This window comes from Rhinopithecus roxellana, chromosome 17 (genome assembly GCF_007565055.1).
Source record: "Rhinopithecus roxellana isolate Shanxi Qingling chromosome 17, ASM756505v1, whole genome shotgun sequence".
Taxonomy (NCBI): domain Eukaryota; kingdom Metazoa; phylum Chordata; class Mammalia; order Primates; family Cercopithecidae; genus Rhinopithecus; species Rhinopithecus roxellana.
Genome location: NC_044565.1, coordinates 78,580,264 through 78,598,411, shown reverse-complemented (window position 1 = coordinate 78,598,411; position 18,148 = coordinate 78,580,264). Strand labels below are relative to the sequence as shown.

Here is an 18,148-nt window from a genome sequence, read left to right as displayed (position 1 = left end):
ACAAAGGGTGTGTCTGGCCCACCTCTATAAAATATAAGAGTTAAATCTGACTCTTTTCTTTGGAGATACCACCATTTCTGTGCTTTCTGAATCACCTAACAAGTATAGACATTCTGGGCTCAATACATCATAGATTAATTCACAAACAACATATAAAACAAAATGTGTAGAAACATTTCGCCAAGTTGCACTTTATAATAGCTCTTCTGAATTAAGAAATACATACAGCAATCCAAGTGGACAATACTTGTCACAGATTATGGGTCTGCACTTCTTGGGCCTTGGGCGGCACTCACACATCTCACAGTTTTGGGCATCAGTTAGGAAACCGAAGGGACAGTCCAAGGTGCAGCCTTGTTTACGTTCTGAGCACAGTTCCTCGCCTGTGAAGACACAGAGACGGCATTATTTCTTCCAAAGATGAACAGAGCAGAACACTTCGATGCTAAAATACCGTCCCCGAATCCTCCACTCTTGCACAGATTCCAATTTCTCAGCTCTACCATGGCCCTGGTTATCATTGAAAAGCATTGACTGTGCTATTTCATGGTTATCACATGACTCCATGTTTTGGTGGTAATAAACAAAATGAAGTCCAACTCTGAAATGCCTAGATTTCTAAAGTGTACCCAAATCTGGTAGGCTCTGAATGAAGAACAGGCTGATAACTATTACAATTAATGACTCAGATAATTTTTCCATGAACTTTATAAATCACTTTAAATCACTGATGACCATTTATGTTATGTGGGAATTAGAAATTTACAGTCCAATTTTCATTATATGTTTTATTTCTGTTGCAGGTCCGTAATAATGCATGTCCTTTTTTCTTTTTTTTAAGACAGAATCTCTCGCTCTGTCACTCAGACTGGAGTACAGTGGCATGATCTTGGCTCACTGCAACTTCTGTCTCCTGGGTTTAAGTGATTCTCCCACCTCAGCCTCCCGAGTATGTGGGATTACAGGCATGCGCCACCACGCCCAACTGATTTTTGTATTTTTAGTAGAGATGGGGTTTCGCCTATCTCAGGTTCCCAAAGTGTTGGGATTACAGGTGTGAGTCACTGCGCCCATCCCATAACGCATGTTTTTAAATATCCACATGATAATTACCTTTATGGGTGTTAGATGCTATCATATAATACTGCATATTGTATGTAGCATAAGGGATTTCTTACTACTCCTTTAAAAAAAGTACATCTCTTACAACATGCTAGTAATTAAAATATTCAGTGTTTTTTCTCTATGGGCTGATAAATACCCATGTATTTGGATATACTTACATAATAGGCTTTTTAGTTAACAAAATGTGTGTGTTGAAAACATACTCATATAAATGTTTAACCACTATTTGAAGTGTTCAAAGTATCCCCTAACAGCAGAATCTGGAGTGATGTTTAACTGTCCTCTGCTAGTCAGTTGCACTATTTTAGAAGAACAAAAAATGAAAGTAACAATGGTGACTAGCAACATTACTGAAGTTATTAGCCTAATAGAAGTCTTCCAAAATGATTTTAAAAAGTTATATAAGGCTTACCAGAGAAAAGGGAAATAGAAATGTTTAAGGTTAAAAAAAAAAAAGCATGCTTTATTATATAAATTAAGCAAGCTGAGATCTGTGTGAATTAAATGTAGAATTTGAAAGACAATCAAATTTAAAGAAGGGAAGTTAATATGGTGATGGCCAAAGTATGGCAATGTTTGAATATTGTTCTACATGGACTGGTGAAATGGGAAGCGGAGTCTATTATTGGAATGATGAACACATTTTTATTTTATCTGGACATCCTTTAAGCATGAATACTGTAATAACACATAAGTCACTGGGAAAAACAGAATGCATCTGTCCCCTCAAAACACACTTATAATCTAAAATTAAACCTTAACTACAATGAATAGGTGAAATGGGTCCGTGTTTTACACAAATATTTCAAGATAGCATCTTTTGTGAATCTTAGTTGGCAATATTTGCATATTTAATTTGCTATCTTTTAAGAAGGAAAATGTGATTTATGGTATAATTTTCTACTCTGTCATTATCATAAACCTTTTATTACACATAGAAATATAACCTCCTGGGCCTGTATTACACTGCAAAGCAACTGATTACTAATTTGCATCCTTAGAAGATAAATTCTAAATGGTTCATTTAGAAATTTGTAATTATATGACTTGAAAGGTCATAAATTTTTCATTCCCCATTATTAAGGGAATGGTGAAAAAAGAAGACTTTATTAGCCATGTTTCTCTAACACAGACATCTAAATTGTGAACCCATTTTTCTGTCACAAGAAGTTTTAGGTCATGACCACAAATGGATTATGTTGGGAAACAGATGAATTAAAAACACCCTGAAAACTTCCCAGAGTCAGTCAATATCCCTTGGGATTAGATTCCTTGAAATTTTGGAGCCTGAGCACCTTGGTGCCTTTATTTTTCTGGTCCTGCAATAAAGAAGGAGTTTTTCCATAGACCTTGATCTAGAATGTGCTTCACCTTTAAAGAAAACTGTTGTGTCTCCATTCAAGTTTAAACAACGTGATAAAAACTAGTCTGTAATCTACCTCTGCTTTGCAATGGAAGGGAATTTCAAAGAAAGGCTGGTGCATTTAAATAAAAATACAGGACATTCATTAGAAGGAGACTGGATATGCCTCCTAGAGTGGGATGCCCTAGTGCTGAACATTCCCCTGCATGCTACACTCTGGCCCATCTACATGCAGCTTCCCAACAGAGGGAGCTCTAGGCCCAGGCCCTGGTATCTTTAGGCACACTGTATAGGGACTACCGTGGTATTTAGTGCAGAGTGGGTATTCCACAACATTTGCTAAATAAATGCATCAATGTTCTTGTTACCTATTCCTCCACTGTCATGAAGACTGCCATATTATCAGAGAAATGACAGCATGAAAATAACTTACTCTGATAACACTGAAATTGTCCTGAAATACCGGCACTTGCCAAAACATCTCAAAATACCATCTTCTAGTTCAGAAATAGACAACATTAAAGACTGGAAGGTAGTCTTAAATCCACATATGTCAATTATGAAGTTTTCTTAAGAGAAATGTATCATCACGGCAAACATTTAAATAAAGAGCAGACTGACTGCAGCTGGCTTGAACCTGTAATCCCAGCACTTTGGGAAGCCAAGATGGGAGAACTGCTTGAGGCCAGGAGTTTGAGACCAGCCTGTGCAACACAGTGAGACCCTGCCTCTGCCAAAAAATAAAAAATTAGCTGGGTGTGGTGGTGAGTGAATGTAATCCCAGCTACTTGGGAGGCCGAGGCAAGAGGACTACTTGAGCCCAGGAGGTTGAGGCTGCAGTGACAGCTATGACTGCACAACTGCACACTAGCCTGGGTGACAGAGCAAGAACCTGTGTCTTAAAAAAAACAAAAACAATAAAAACCATAAATAAAGAGTAGAACAGAGATTAGAAAAACAGTATTCATAGAAGGGTAGGTGTTTGTTTGTTTGTAAAGCTTCAGTACATCACTTGAGGCAACCATGGAGAAAAAGGTGGCTTTATGTTCATAATTTTTCAGCATTATGACTTTACTGTGATCTAAAACTGCTTTCTAATCCATGGGGAGAAGTTACTATTGAAGAGAAAGTGATGAATAATGGCAAAGTACAGGGACTGTACAGCAGTGCCGGTCGATAGCAACTATGTAGTAAACACTCTGTTCATTCTGGAAAAAAAGAAATGTTTGCTCCTATGCTCAAAACGTGATGCAGCTGTGGGGGGCGCCATTCATTCTTTATTATATATAAACACAATGTAACCTCCATGGAGAACACACTGTGGATGGTGTCCCCTAGAGGAGCGCGGCAAATTTCTGCACACTCTTCGCTGTAGTACAGCAGGTCCTCAAACAGCAGTGGTTTTCTTCAACGTCATTGTGTCATAACTTAACAAGGGGAATAAAAATCAGTTCTCGGTTGGGGCCACTCTGTGTGTGGAGACTGCATGTTCTCTCCATGCTGTGTGGGATGAGCAAATGAGCATATTAGGTGAACTGGAGTGTCTACGTGGTCCTAATCTGAATGTGTGTGTGTGTGTGTGAGAGAAAGAGAGAGAGAGAGAGAGAGAATGTGAGAGAGAGAGTATGTGAGAGTGTGTGTGTGTGTGTGTGAGAGAGAGAGAAAGAGACTATGTGAGAGAGAGAGAGAGAGAGAGAGAGAGAGAGAGAGAGTGTGTGTGTGTGTGTGTGTGTGTGTGTGTCAGTGTACCCTGCAATGGGATGGTGTCCTGTCCAGGGTCGATTCCCACCTTGCAGCTTGCAGAGCTGCTGGAATGGGCTCTAGCTACCCTCAACCCTGGCCTGGAATAAACATGTTGGAAAATAAATGAGTGAGTAAATACAAATTCTTATAAAATAAAAATGTGTTAAAGCAGGTGATAATCACACAAACGTACAATAAACAATGTAGGACAAAAGGGTTCAGTGAGCCTGCCACAGTGGGTATTGTACGTGTTTGAACTGCATGGCAGAAGGAGGTGCTCCTTACAATGTTTGCTTTGCAAACATTTATTCGTTGATTTAACACAGCACCACTACAACTACTATCACTCACTGATTCATTAAAAATGGGGAATCACCATCGTACTTGTTTTTTGTTAATCTTTCTTAAATGTATATATAACTCATACTTACTTTAACTTTTACTATTAGAAATGTTTTAGGTCTTTATTTAGAAGTTTGGTGATGTTTTCGTGACCAGAAATATAAGGTAGGAACTTAACTCTTGTTTATATCAATTAGCCTCTAAAACCGTAAAACTGGTTTTGTTACATGTCAATTCACAAAAGTCATAGTTTCCAAGAATCTACAGAGGATGTTAAGTGAGGACTTACTGTATTTTAAACTCTTAGATACTGGCAATTCCTACAAACCTATTATCAGTTCAGGATGGCCATGAAGTTCCCAAGACTATTAAATACAGAAATGCAACATTACAAATGGTGGTCCCAATTTTGACCCTGATAGGTGTTAGTTTAGAATTACAGTGAAATAAAACAAGGAGCCTGCCTCCCTATATTCGATGCTGCAACCTTCTTGTGATGTTTGATTCAGATACATATTTCATGAAAAATATGAAGGCTCTTTCCTCTCTGCTGACTGATGCAAAATTCTACATGCCTGCATCAGTTTCTAGAAAAAGCATTATTAACATCTAAAATTAAAGAATGTTAAAACTGGAAGAGAAGTTACAAATAATCTGATCAAGTCCACTTGATTTAAAGATGTGTACACTAAGATGCCAAAAGATTGATGGTACTTAATTCATACAGATGTCTTTCATACAGAGTTTATGTAGTAAGCGGGTATATTACGTCTATTAGCAACAGACACTGGTTAAAGAGCAATGTTGTTAAAAGCTTGTATCAATAAAGTGTTAGGTTACTAGTGGCTTTATACCATTTTATTTTTTATTATTATTTATTTATTTATTTTTATTTAATTTTTTTAGCTTTATATCATTTAAAAATAATTTTAGTTTTAAACTTTTGTTGCTATCGTACTTTTAAAAACATTTTTTATTCTAAACATGTTTTTGAGGAACTGAGTCAGAGATAATGTAAACTTTCTATATGTCCTGGATGTATACTATTTTTCTTAGTGTTACAAGAATGTTATTTGTTACAGATTAAAACAGTAAAATACAATATGTTCGAATGAAAGAATTCTGTGTCGTATACTTGCCACCTACTTTTGAAGGACATGTTTCTACAGGGTTTTGATTTCAATCCTAATGTGATTGTCTACAACAGGCTAGATTATGTTGTATCTCTTTACAACATATTAACATATGACTAATATTACCAACAAATTACCAATGTAAGTCAAGGGTAAGGACTATTTTTAATCTTCTTTGTATCCCTACACAGCTTAGCATATAGTAGGCACTCAACAAATGCTAGATGAATAAAATAATGAATGAATGAACTAACAACAAATCAATGAAGACAGGAGAAATATTTGTGGGGTGCTGGCCTTGTTTTAAGAAATCTTGAAGGGCCAGGTGTGGTGGCTCACACCTGTAATCTCAGCACTTTAGGAGACCGAGGCGGGCAGATTGCTTGAGGCCAGGAGTTCATGACCTGCCTGGACAACATGGCAAAACCTTGTCTCTACAAAAAAATACAAAAAAAATGAGCTGGGTGTGGTGGCAGTGCCTATAGTCCCAGTTACTTGTGAGGCTCAGGTGGAAGGATTGCTTGAGCCTGGGAGGTCAAGGCTGCAGTGAGCTGTGTTTGCACCACTGAACTCCAATCTGGGTAACAAAGCAAGACCCTGTATCAAAAAAAAAAAAAAAAAAAAAAAAAAAAAAAAAATCTAGAAACCAATGGAAACTAGTCCTAAATCCTTAAGAGAAAACTTAGGTATAAATGCTTAGGACTACTGTATGTGCAAAAGGTTTTGAGGGGATGCAGAAAAATAATGTAAGGGTGAATTTGGGACAAAATAAATACCTATATAAAGCAGCTGCAATAGAAAAAAATAATCTAATACTCCATACTTGGCTATAAGAAACTCCCTTCTCTAAAACCAAGGAGGAGAAAGATAATATTTGAGGGTTAAAATGAAATGAAAAAGTAAAAGGAAAGCTGTTGGTGTGAGTGTCCTTAGAGGGCAGGAAGAACCGGAGGCAGGGTGATGGGGCAGGAACAAAGTGGGGCGGGGACGCTGGGGCTTTCCATGTCAGCTAGCTTGGGCTGACTCAGAAAAAGATGCCATAAAATAGTTACAGTGCAGGGGAAACAACAGCCATATGCCAGCCAAAGGGTTAGCTTTGCATTCATTCATTCATTTAGTCCTCGAAATGAGCCATGAGTTTGGTACTATTATTTGCCCTTCACATATGTGGACACAGAGTCCCAAAGAAGTAAAGCAATTTGCCTTTATTACCCATGTGCAAGTCAGCATAATTTGTGGTGGACCCAAGATTCAAACCCAGGCAGTCTGACTCCAGTCACACTTTCAGCTTCTGTGCCACACAAAAGCTGCTGTGCAGAGCCTGAGAGGAGAGTTGCATACGATCATAAGAATCTGACAAAACCCAGGATCAGGAAATTTGGTTTGATTTGACTCACATCCCAAAGGTGTGGCTTCCAAAGTTGCCAAATAACTTGGATTGCTAATAGGAATGGGGGAGGTGACAGCAGAATGCTATATGTCTAGACTTCTGTACAGGACAAACTGAAAAATTCCAATTAGCGTTGAAGTAAGCCTTTAGGTATACGGTGGGGCAGTGAGCGAGATGACAAGACTAACTCATGTCAAGAAGAATCCAAAATGAGATGGATATATTATTAGAATAGCAAGATCTCAAAGGGAGACCTCAGGCAAGAATGATATCCAAAGGCATCTCTGATCCTGAAGGTTTCCTTTTTATTCACTGAGCCAGTATCTGCTGAGCACCAAGTAGAGCCCTGGGAGATGGGCAGTTCTTTCTCTACTCTGGTGTGAACATAAGCCTGGGTTCTGCTGAAGGACCAAAGTTTCCTATTAAAAGAATTTACATTTGTAAGTTACAGACTTTGGCTTAAAGTAGTGATCTTTCATGAGTGTTTATGCTATAGGAGACATTTTTCCTTAGGGAAGGTCTTGCATTTTAGTCATCTTTGTGGCCTTAATACCTAGTATGCTACCTAGAACGTGGCAGATGCTCTGTTTATATTAGGTGAAGAAAGGAAGGAAGGAAGAAAGACCAGCTATCTCTACAAATGGGTAAAATTTGCAAATAATAAATTTATTGATACAAAATGCAACGGTCTCCTCCTGTACGTATTTCTTCCTAAGTGTGAATGAATTGGAGGTGCACTCAGGTAGCACACACTGATGTTCCTTTTAAAATGCCAAATAAAACACTAACCTAAAGATAGGATAAATATGCATCTTCCTTATAGTCTCAACTTGCCAAATGACTATTTGCCAGTGACTATTTGCCAAGGGACATATTTTGACTTCCTTTAAAGGCAGTCGAGGGAAACTGCTTCTTTGAATATAATGATGAAAGATTCCGTGTGAAGTGACCGAAGTCTGAGATAAGCATGACCAAGTAGCCAAGATTTCACAATAGCAAAATCCAGGTGCGAGTGTAGGTGAGGTGACTGGACACAATGAAATCTGTGTTTTTAGACTCTTCTAAAACTCAGAAAAAATGAATATATATGATCCCATGTTAAGAAAGACGTAGCTTTCTTAATGGAAGGGGCATTAGAAGGATTAAAATATAAACACTTCATGACAATTACTAGTTATCTTGTTCAAAAAACAAGGTTGGCCATTTGAGAAAACCTGGGCTGCCAAGGCAACTCCGTGACCTTGGCTTTCTAAAGAGAGGTATAAAAGGCAACAGGGACTCACCCTTCCCTAAAGAGAATTAGGTGTAGGAAGTCAGGACACCCCGAAATGGATAGAGCCTTATAGGAAATTTAAAGATGGCAGTAACGACAAGTTTAACAAGAGTTTTTGTTGTTGTTGGTTTTTGAAACAGGGTCTTGCTCTGTCACTCAGGCTGGAGTGCAGTGGCACAATCACAGCTAGCTGCAGCCTCGACTTCCCAAGCTCAACAGATCTCCCCACCTTAGACTCTTGAGTAGCTGGAACTACAGGCCCTCGCTATCATGCCTGGCTAGCTTTTGTATTTGTTGTTGTTGCTGTTGTTATAGAGATGGGGTTTTGCCATGTTGCCCAGGCTGGTTTCAAACTCCTGAGATCAAGCAATCCATCCACCTTAGCCTCCCAAAGTGCTGGGATTACAGGCGTGAGCCACCATGCCTGGCCAAAAAGCGTTTTATAAACTCAGTTTTAGCACTAATGCCACTGCAGATAGTGTGATGGTCACATGTAAACTGAGGAAGTAGAATGGCTTAACTCCTATTTTGTATCTTCTTCAAAAAATATTTTCATAAAAGTGACAAATGATTAAGGTTAAGTGGTATGTTAAAGGCTGAGATAATTGATAAATCAGAAAGTGAGCATGTGTCTATGTTAAGTCCAAGCCTCTGAGCCATGGTAATTATACCCACAGGACCAAAGCCTGCTTATTACAGAACCACTACTATGTTTGAGAGAGATCGAAGAGAATGGAAAGAGATTTAAGAAAATAGAATGTCAATTCAAAAGGGACAAAATGTTCTAAAAACTACACAACTTGACACTCACAACTGAAAATTCTTCAGAAATCATTGTTAAATATATGATTTGTGACATTTAGAGGAATAAAGCACTGACTACCAGGAGCCAGTACAGAGTCTGGAAAAACAAGCCAGGCCCCTATAACTTCAGCTCATTTTAAAAATAGGGTTTCCAGCAAAGGAATGCCCTGATGTATTTTGTAATATATTTTGACTTCAGACAAGATATGGGCCAAGTGTTTTTCAAGATTTCTTGTGGAGATATATGTTGTCAGCTAAATAACTCTACTCAAGGAGTGATCAGCTATGTTCAGCATCATTCTGCAGGTCTTTGTCCTTGGTTCTGTGCAGTTTATTTTAATTCAGTGATTTAGATAAGGACATGTAAGCTGTGCTTATTTAATATAAGCTGGGAGGCATAAAGTATAAGATCACATTGTCAAAACTTAAAAATATCCCAACTAGTTAGAAAACGGTTTAAGGCGATTAGGATAATTTATTGTTATATTTGGCTGGGTATATATTATCACTAAAAAAAAAAAAAAAAAAAAAAAAAAAAAAAAATCCAACATTCTATTATAGAACAGATAAGAACCACCTAACAGCAGGTGATGTAAAAAACTTCCTAGTGTTTTTAGCTACTTACAACTTCAGTATCAGCCAATGAAGTGCAATTCAAGGAGCTAATGCAAACTTAGGCCACACAGTAGCACTGTACTCAGCAGACCAAATTTTGGAGTACCTTTTTCTTTTTGAGACAGTATCTTGTGCTGTCATCCAAGCTGGAGTACAGTAATGCGCTCTCAGCTCACTGTGACCTTTGTCCCACCAGGCTCAAGCGATCCTCCCACCTCAACCTCCTGAGTAGCTGGGACCACTGGTGCACACCACCATGCCTAGCTTTTTTTTTGTATTTTTGGTAGAGACAGGGATCTCGCCATGTCGTTCAGGCTGGTCTTGAACTCCTGAGCTCCAGTGATCTGCCCGCCTTAGCCTCCCAAAGTGCTGAAATTATAGGCGTGAGCCATCATGCCTGCCCATTTTGGAGTATCTTTTTTGTGGGCCACGTTTTATGTAAAGATAATGACATATTGTGTGTCAAAGGATGGAAAAGATCAAGAAAGTTCTAGAAACTTGTCACCCGAGGAGTGGTCAAGGGGAATGAGGATGTTTATCCTGGCAGAAGAATTAGGGGAATTGAAAATGGTTTTAACATATATGGGGGGGGTGTGTGTGTATGTATTATTTTATTTTTTCTGGAAGAAACGCAATATAGTCTTCTGTACTCTAAAGGGCAGGGCCTAGACACATGATTGGAATCTACATGGAGCCAGAGCTGGGGTCAACAAAGTGAAGCACAGTCTAAGGATTATGGCTGTCATATGTGGAATGTGACACTGTATGTGTGGGTGACCTCCTTGTCACTGGATGACCTGGTGAGTGTACTAAAGGGAGAGCCTTCTGGGTGGCTGGAAGGATGCACTCCAAAGTCATTCCAGGTGGCACTCCTAATGCAGCTGGACATCAAGGAAACAGAGACAAAAACCACAATAAAGAAGCAGCTCCTTTCTCCCAAATGATTATGTATTTGTTTGTGTTAAAAACAACTTTTTTCCCCCTTTTTTCAGGTTGTCAAGGGAATGTCTGAACAGGAGTGAAAAAGATATTCAATTACATAATATGCTTTGACAATATCATATTAGGCCTCAGAAAAAACATACAGTTTTCTGTCTACTCACTGTTTATGCACTGACAGGTCCGACAACCATTGTGATCGCGTTTGAAACCATTAATGCAGTCCTTCCCTGTCAGAGTGCAGTTTGATAACTCCCCACATGCAGGTGGATCAACTGTGATGATGGTTGGTTCTAATAATAAATAGAGAAAAAAATAATCAATGAAACATATGATTACCTTTTAGATGCTATTCAAATTTTGAAATTCCACACCATAATGTTACAAAAATCGAATCAACAGTTGTCATCAAATCCTACACTTTTATGCTCTAGTAATATCTTTAACCCCTGAAACAGATATATTTGTGTTCAGATTTTTGAAAATGTGAACACTACTTCTTTGTGTTTGAGCAGTTCATGCAGTTTTTGGTACCTTCACACAATTCTTCTCTGATGGTCACCACTACTGGAAGCAGACAAGAGAGGTTAAAATGAACTCCATTTAAATTGTTAACTGCTCTTCTATTTCTTCCTGATGTTTTCCGGTTTTTTATAATAATCAGGATACAGCTGTCAACTATCAATTATCTCACTCCCATTCTGTAATACTTCCGAAATCTGTTACTATTTTTTTCCAAATTAACAAATCAGTTTTTGAGACTAGTTTAAAACACCTGGATTTCTTTTATCTTTTATGTGACACTCCCTCACTTATGACAGATGATATGATAGATAACTACACACTTATCGTCAGGGCCCAGAGACTTGTGGGAGTGGCAGAGGGAGATACACGCCTTCAGGAGAAAGAGTGGGCAGCCATGCTGGGAATAGGGCACGAAACAAAGCCAGACCAGAGGCGACGCTTTACCTTACCTGCCACATTAATGAAGAACTGCTTTGGGTAATAACAGTAACTACATATACTTTCATAAAGCATATTATGTGTTTATATAAGGTTTAAAGTGCTGTTCATAAATGCCTTCCAGCTTTACCATATTCCAGTGAGGTGGGTGCTATTATTATCCTCAATTTACAGATGAGGAAATCTAGCACACTGACTTGCCCATGGTTACAGCATTAGTTTGTGGTGGACCCAAGATTCAAGTCTAAGCAGTCTGACTCCAGTCACACTCTCAGCTTCTATGCGACACAAAATCTGCTGTAATGGTACCTGTTTCTCAACGCATCAATAAGGGACAGTTTATATAATGCCAGGTTGTGAGAACGGTGTTGCCAAAGGAAACAGAGGCACTGACCAACTTATGCAACATTTTTCAACCAAAATATACTAACGTCTTCAAAGTAAGTTGTTGCTCACAATATCTTTGTGAAAGAGCTGAGTACAGAATGTCTCTACCTACATTTTCACAGATGGAAAATATGAGGTGCTGAGGGGGTAACTGGCTTATCTAAGTTTACACAGCAACTCAGTAGCAGGCTGGGAATAGAACAGAACAGAGGTTCCTAACCTCCTGTCCATCACTCTATCCATTAGTCCACACTGTCTTCTCAAGTTTCATCTCCTGTTACCAGGGAAGAGAGATCAAAATAAGTGTTTTAGCTGCCACTGCTGAGATCAAGAGTTCTAAATTTTTATCCATCTACTAAAAGGGGACAGAGATTCAACTCTTCACAGGTAGTAGGCAATGATGAGTTACTAAACAGATGCTTAGATCAGCATTCTCCCAGTAAAAATATGTATAAAGTGAGTATAGCACATTCTCTATTCTTATTACAAAGAACAGCATCCTACTAAAATTTTTATATAAACTTTTCACTGCTATAGTTTCTAATGTCCTTCAATAACCAAGGTATTCTTTCTGATAACTGTAAACATCAAAAAGTAACTAAAGTTTAGTTATTTTAAGACGTCCTGAGTTAGACACAGTATTGCTGCTCCCCTTCATTCTCTTAAAATTTACTGCAAACATCTTCAGTTCTCAAACCTATTAGTCTTTCTTTTATCACCACTTTTATTAGCTACCCCAAATAATGATTCTATTCCAATCTTCAGTCCCAAGACTGCCAATGTTTTGTCAAAATTACTCTAACCACAAAAATGAGAGACAGCGGAAGGCAAGTGTCAGGTTTAAGTAAACCCACCACAGGTTATCCCAGTGAGAAAGGACTTCTATGTTCTGGAGTGATTAGGCCAAAGTTGAGGGAAGAATTCTGAACTCTATGCACACTGCTTTCCCAGACAGCTTATGGGTAAAGAAGTGTCTTAAGTATATCTACGCATACCAAAATCTTCTATTCTTTACTTACATTTAAGATGTGAAATTTATGAGAAACTTTTGCCTTCAGAAAATATACTATGAAAAAGTATATATTGAAGAAGATTAAACTGACCCTGAAAAATGTGTAATCATCATAGGATAGTATGGAATTTTAGCAGCAGTGAATTTTAGGGATTTATTTAGAGAATCCATTGTCTAACTTTTACAAAGATGATCTTCTACCCCTGAATGATATTTGCTCTCAATAGTGATGTATGTGCTGTTTTTTTTTTTTTTTTTTAAATATATTATGATTAACATGAGATTAAGGTTGTGATCTGTGGCTAGAAAGTGAAAGGAACAAATGGACTGGGTTGTTTGAGGATCAGAACCACAATGCTGACTTGGGCAGCCCCCTATCAGTCATAGAAGCCAATCTATCCAAATGGCTTCAACAGTTACGTACACAGTCACAGATGTACATGTAACACACATTTCTCCAGGACAGGAAATATGTTCAATGTTTTCCTAAAATATTCAGCACAACAGGTTTTGTTCACTTGAACAAATAAAATTGCAAGAAAGGGTCGTTCAGTATGTGCTGGTGTTACAATATGTGTGTTAAATATTTCAGGTAAAACAAGTCCTATGGGATACCTTCCAAGCCTCAATGCTGTAGCATGCAAGAAGCAAAAAATCATTTTGTGCCTCTAAAATTAGTATTTTCCCATTCACTTATGACCTATATTAGATGAAAGAAATGGGGAGGCATAGCCATTTCAAATTTTTACACCCTCAATATTTAACATTAAACACAGAAAAACACAACAAAATCTTTTATTCATGAAAACTTTCAATTTACTTTAGAACCATTCAATTTCCCCTCGATAGATTAGGCTGAACACAACAATAGTCATTGTGATATGTTAAATACAGCTAGAAGTCTAGGTTTTCTTAAAAAGACATTTTAACACTTGGCATTTCATTTTATTACATTTAACAAATACATCTCATTTTCCTACTCAGATACAAACTGGAACAAATTTTAAAGGTTTTTTCCGGGTGGTAACACATGTTTCTTGGGTCCTTACTGCTAATATCCTATGTCATTGGAGTAACCGTTGAGTTGTAATAAACACATTTGCAGGCAATTAGTTATCTCCTGGCATTTCAATTGAAGTCATATATTACAGTCTACTGCCTTTCATCATTCTCCCAACATTTTAGTGCTTGGTTTCCTATCATATGAGGCCATATCCAGAGTAGTTAGATTTCTGTGAGAACAACATTACAACAAAAATATGACCTGTAAGTATATAGATTATCTACCTATTTATAAATTATCTAGAAAAAAAATCTTATATTATTGTTAAACATATTTGAGAGTTTGCTTCCAGTCCAATATATTATTATATAATATCAGAACTGGTCCTACTACTAATATCAGGGTGATTTTTTGAGAAACAAGTGACACGAAACAACTGAGATTCAATTTCTTATGCTAAATAATTAACTCCAAAGTGAGACATATTTGACACCGTCCTGAATTAAGGCATTTCAAATCAATATTATATTTATGGTTCTTAAAGAATAATGACCAAGAGCTGGTCAGATTCTTTTTTTTTTTTTTTTTTTTTTTTTGAGACGGAGTCTCGCTCTGCCGCCCAGGCTGGAGTGCAGGGGCCGGATCTCAGCTCACTGCAAGCTCCGCCTCCCGGGTTCGCGCCATTCTCCTGGCTAAGCCTCCCAAGTAGCTGGGACTACAGGCGCCCGCCACGTCGCCCGGCTAGTTTTTTGTATTTTTAGTAGAGACGGGGTTTCACCATGTTAGCCAGGATGGTCTCGATCTCCTGACCTCGTGATCCGCCCGTCTCGGCCTCCCAAAGTGCTGGGATTACAGGCTTGAGCCACCGCGCCCGGCCGCTGGTCAGATTCTTAACACAGCTTTTATCCAAGAGAGTGCCTGGTGGGAGAAGAGGTGATTTTAAAGAATCTAGAATCATGGTATCTCCGTATGACTGTTTCTCATCCAAAAAAAAAATAAAGAAGCTGGAGGGAGTGTCAGCAAAGTATGTGAAACATACATTCTGCTTGTCTAAAAGTTAGAGCATCCTGAAATTTGTTCATCAGGAATTGTTATTATCCCAGACTTTTCTCTAGTCTATGCAACAGTGCTTTGAATATGGAAAATACCTGTCAGGTTTTGGTCTGCAGACCAGAAGATTCTCATTTAACTACTACACATCTGTGCTCCTATATTACATGGGGTATGGCACTGAAATTGTGTGTCAGAGAGTACATGCCTTTCTAGAAGGATGATGGTGATCCCCTATCTTTGACGTGTTTGGTAAACAAAGTTCAATTGAACAGAGGTCCTGCTAAGATTTCTGGAGGCACTGATGCATCCCTGTATGTGATATTTGTTGCTTGGAGCAAAGAAAACTGTCCCCCTTTAAACTGGCTGGGTAGGTATGTGTTAGTAGGCCTCTTTCAGAGGAGATAAATGGTCTTAGATTTAGGAGAATGATGAAATGCTTGCATAAAAGTGGGGTTTTGGAGAGGGGAAATTCAGTGAAGTACTGTTTATAGGATCACCCTGAAATTCTATCTCATCTTGTATTGAATCAGCTGAGGAATTAAAGAAATACCTTAATGTCCTCCAAAGGAAGAAGGCTTGAAACAGCAGGAATTCACTGTCTTTGGCTACTACTATTTCTAAAGGGAACCCTCGAACAGCTTCCTTGTGGAGAAGAATTCTAGAAATAGTTTGAGCCTAGAAGCAATAAAGAACAAAAATGGGTGTTTGTTATGTCTACATCCGGTTTGCTTGTTTCCTACTCAGCATCTGAGTGGGAAACATTACTCTCCTCAACCTGCTGTTTTCTTGAACAATTTTTAGAGACCCTCCAGGCACCTTACACTGTCCAGAAGAGCTATTTTTAAAAGAACCCTTGGGATTGTCAGGAGTGCAGATGCTCAGCCACCAATTCTTATCCCAAGTCTTAAGAGAAGAAAATTTTGACAGAAAGTATCTTATAACATGCAATAACATAAACAAACACATGCTGATTCTTCATTTTACATTTATTAAAAATTTAGGGTTACTTCTTTCATATCCTAAAAAGCCTAATAGATGTCTTGTCAGTAAAAGTATTTCCAGGAAAATGTTAGTATTTTTTACAAATTACAGAGCTTCAGACACTAAGTTATTGAAAAACACCATCAGTATTTTATATTGATGTTCACATATTTCCTAGGAGCAATTTTATCTACTCAATGGTGAAATTAAGCTACGGGGATCACAATTAATTTGATTAAAAATATAAAGTTAAAATGAAAATCATGAATCTAACTTCAAGGCCACGGTACTAGACCATAAATATATATTCAGTTATTCAGGTGTTATAAATGTGTTAAGCAAATCTAAGCTCTCTACTTTCTTGCCTTTTGTTATTTTATTTTATGAGAAATTCTTCAAAAAGTGGCCAAGGAAGTAAGAAGCTGAAACTCAAATTCAGCCTTTTAAGACGCTAGTATAAAGTTCTTAGATCAGTCTTATCCTCACATTATATAGTTCAACAACTCTGGGAGAACAATAAAAAATGAACATATTTTGACCTTCTGTTATTTCTAAATGTATAATTAGGCATATTCACTTCTGAAACAATATAATAGTTAGTTTTTATATTTCAGGTACATGTAGTTTAAATGACAATGTTAATAGATGCTTTTAACTTGCTGTCTAATCTGTGTTACTCCACTGAACTTCTGGTTTTGAATTAATCCATACAAGGTTCTTAGATAGATTACTATGAGCTAGTTCTCTCTCATAAATAATATTAATTATCTCCATTGAGAAATGTATGAAGCACTCTTTCTGATTAGCAGCCCTGGGAAAGCTGACAACCATTTAGCAGCTCTTGACTATGGGTGGGTGACTCTGTAAATGTACAACTGTGGAGGGATACATAGCCATCCCTGTTGGGTTTGTGTGTAGCACTGTTTTGTCAGGAGGGTAATTAACTCTGTTTCTAGATTCGGATTGTCTGTAGGACTGCTGCCTCACTGTGTTGTCCTCTGGTGAACTGTAGGCCTGGCTGTGGAGAGCAGCTGTCTGCCAGCACCCTCCGTTCCTATGCATTCACACACACACACCCCCACACACTAAGAAAAGTCTTTCTGGAAAAACCTCTTTGTATGCAAATTTCCAGAAAAAAATGCTTTTTTTTTTTTTTCATTTTTATTTATTTTTCTTCTTCTTCTTTTGAGATGAGGTCTCACTATGTTGCCCAGTCTGGTCTCGAACTCCTGACCTCAAGCAATCTTCCTACCTCAGCCTCCCAAAGTGCTGGGATTACAGAAAAAGTACTTTTTAAAGACAGATACATTCTTACATTTCTTCATAAGTGAAAAAAAAATTCAAGTAGAAGTAATAAGATAAATGAAGCTAACTATTCCTATCTGTCTCTCGTTTCTCTTATTACTTCTTTTGGGCTTTAATAATGCTTTGCATATTTTACATAGCTCTTCTCTGTAAATTCCCAAGCCTGCTTATTTGATTATGAGAGACAAAAATGAACAATTACGCTTTCTTTTCAGATTTACTTCAGGCACTCTTTCTTAAGGTAGTTTTATTTTTTTATTTTGGGCAGAGATTGGGGGGTTGGAGGGGGCTGAACTTGGTTAAGCAATGTGAATATCCAATGAGTAGGAAAATTCCAAAATGTCACTGACTTTACATGGCAGTTCAATGGCTAAATATATCAGGTCTCCTAGCCGGGGCCATAAAACTGGAGATAAGGCTGGCCAAGACAGCATCAAAGCTCGTCTGTTTTGCTGTATTTTCGTATGTCATGCTGCTAACACAGATGCTTTTCAAATGTGAGCCATAACTGGTCAGAACACCTTTCAAATAAATCACCAAACTGTCAACATAATTGCATCTTGGGAAGAAAAGTACAGTGAAGATGAAATTTTCCCAAATGAAGCTAGAGGGAAAACGCTACTAAAGCAGACAATAAGAAAAAAATAATTGAAGATATAAAAATTCCCTAATCTGGAAGTGGGAATTTCCGTGGCGTTTGAATGTGTACTTAAGAAA

The 18,148-nt window shown here is 37.9% G+C and overlaps 1 protein-coding gene across 4 annotated transcripts in view; it reads right to left on the bottom strand.

Moving 5' to 3' along the window:
- Window positions 1-18,148, bottom strand: part of CRIM1 (cysteine rich transmembrane BMP regulator 1) — a 201,307-nt gene that overhangs the window by 40,344 nt on the left and 142,815 nt on the right. For all 4 annotated transcript variants that reach the window (XM_010373245.2, XM_010373263.2, XM_010373271.2 and 1 more), the window contains 2 exons: window positions 10,892-11,020; window positions 227-383 (listed from right to left, as the gene is read on the bottom strand). In XM_010373245.2, coding sequence (XP_010371547.1) covers window positions 227-383; window positions 10,892-11,020 — 286 coding nt within the window. The remainder of the gene's footprint in view (window positions 1-226; window positions 384-10,891; window positions 11,021-18,148) is intronic.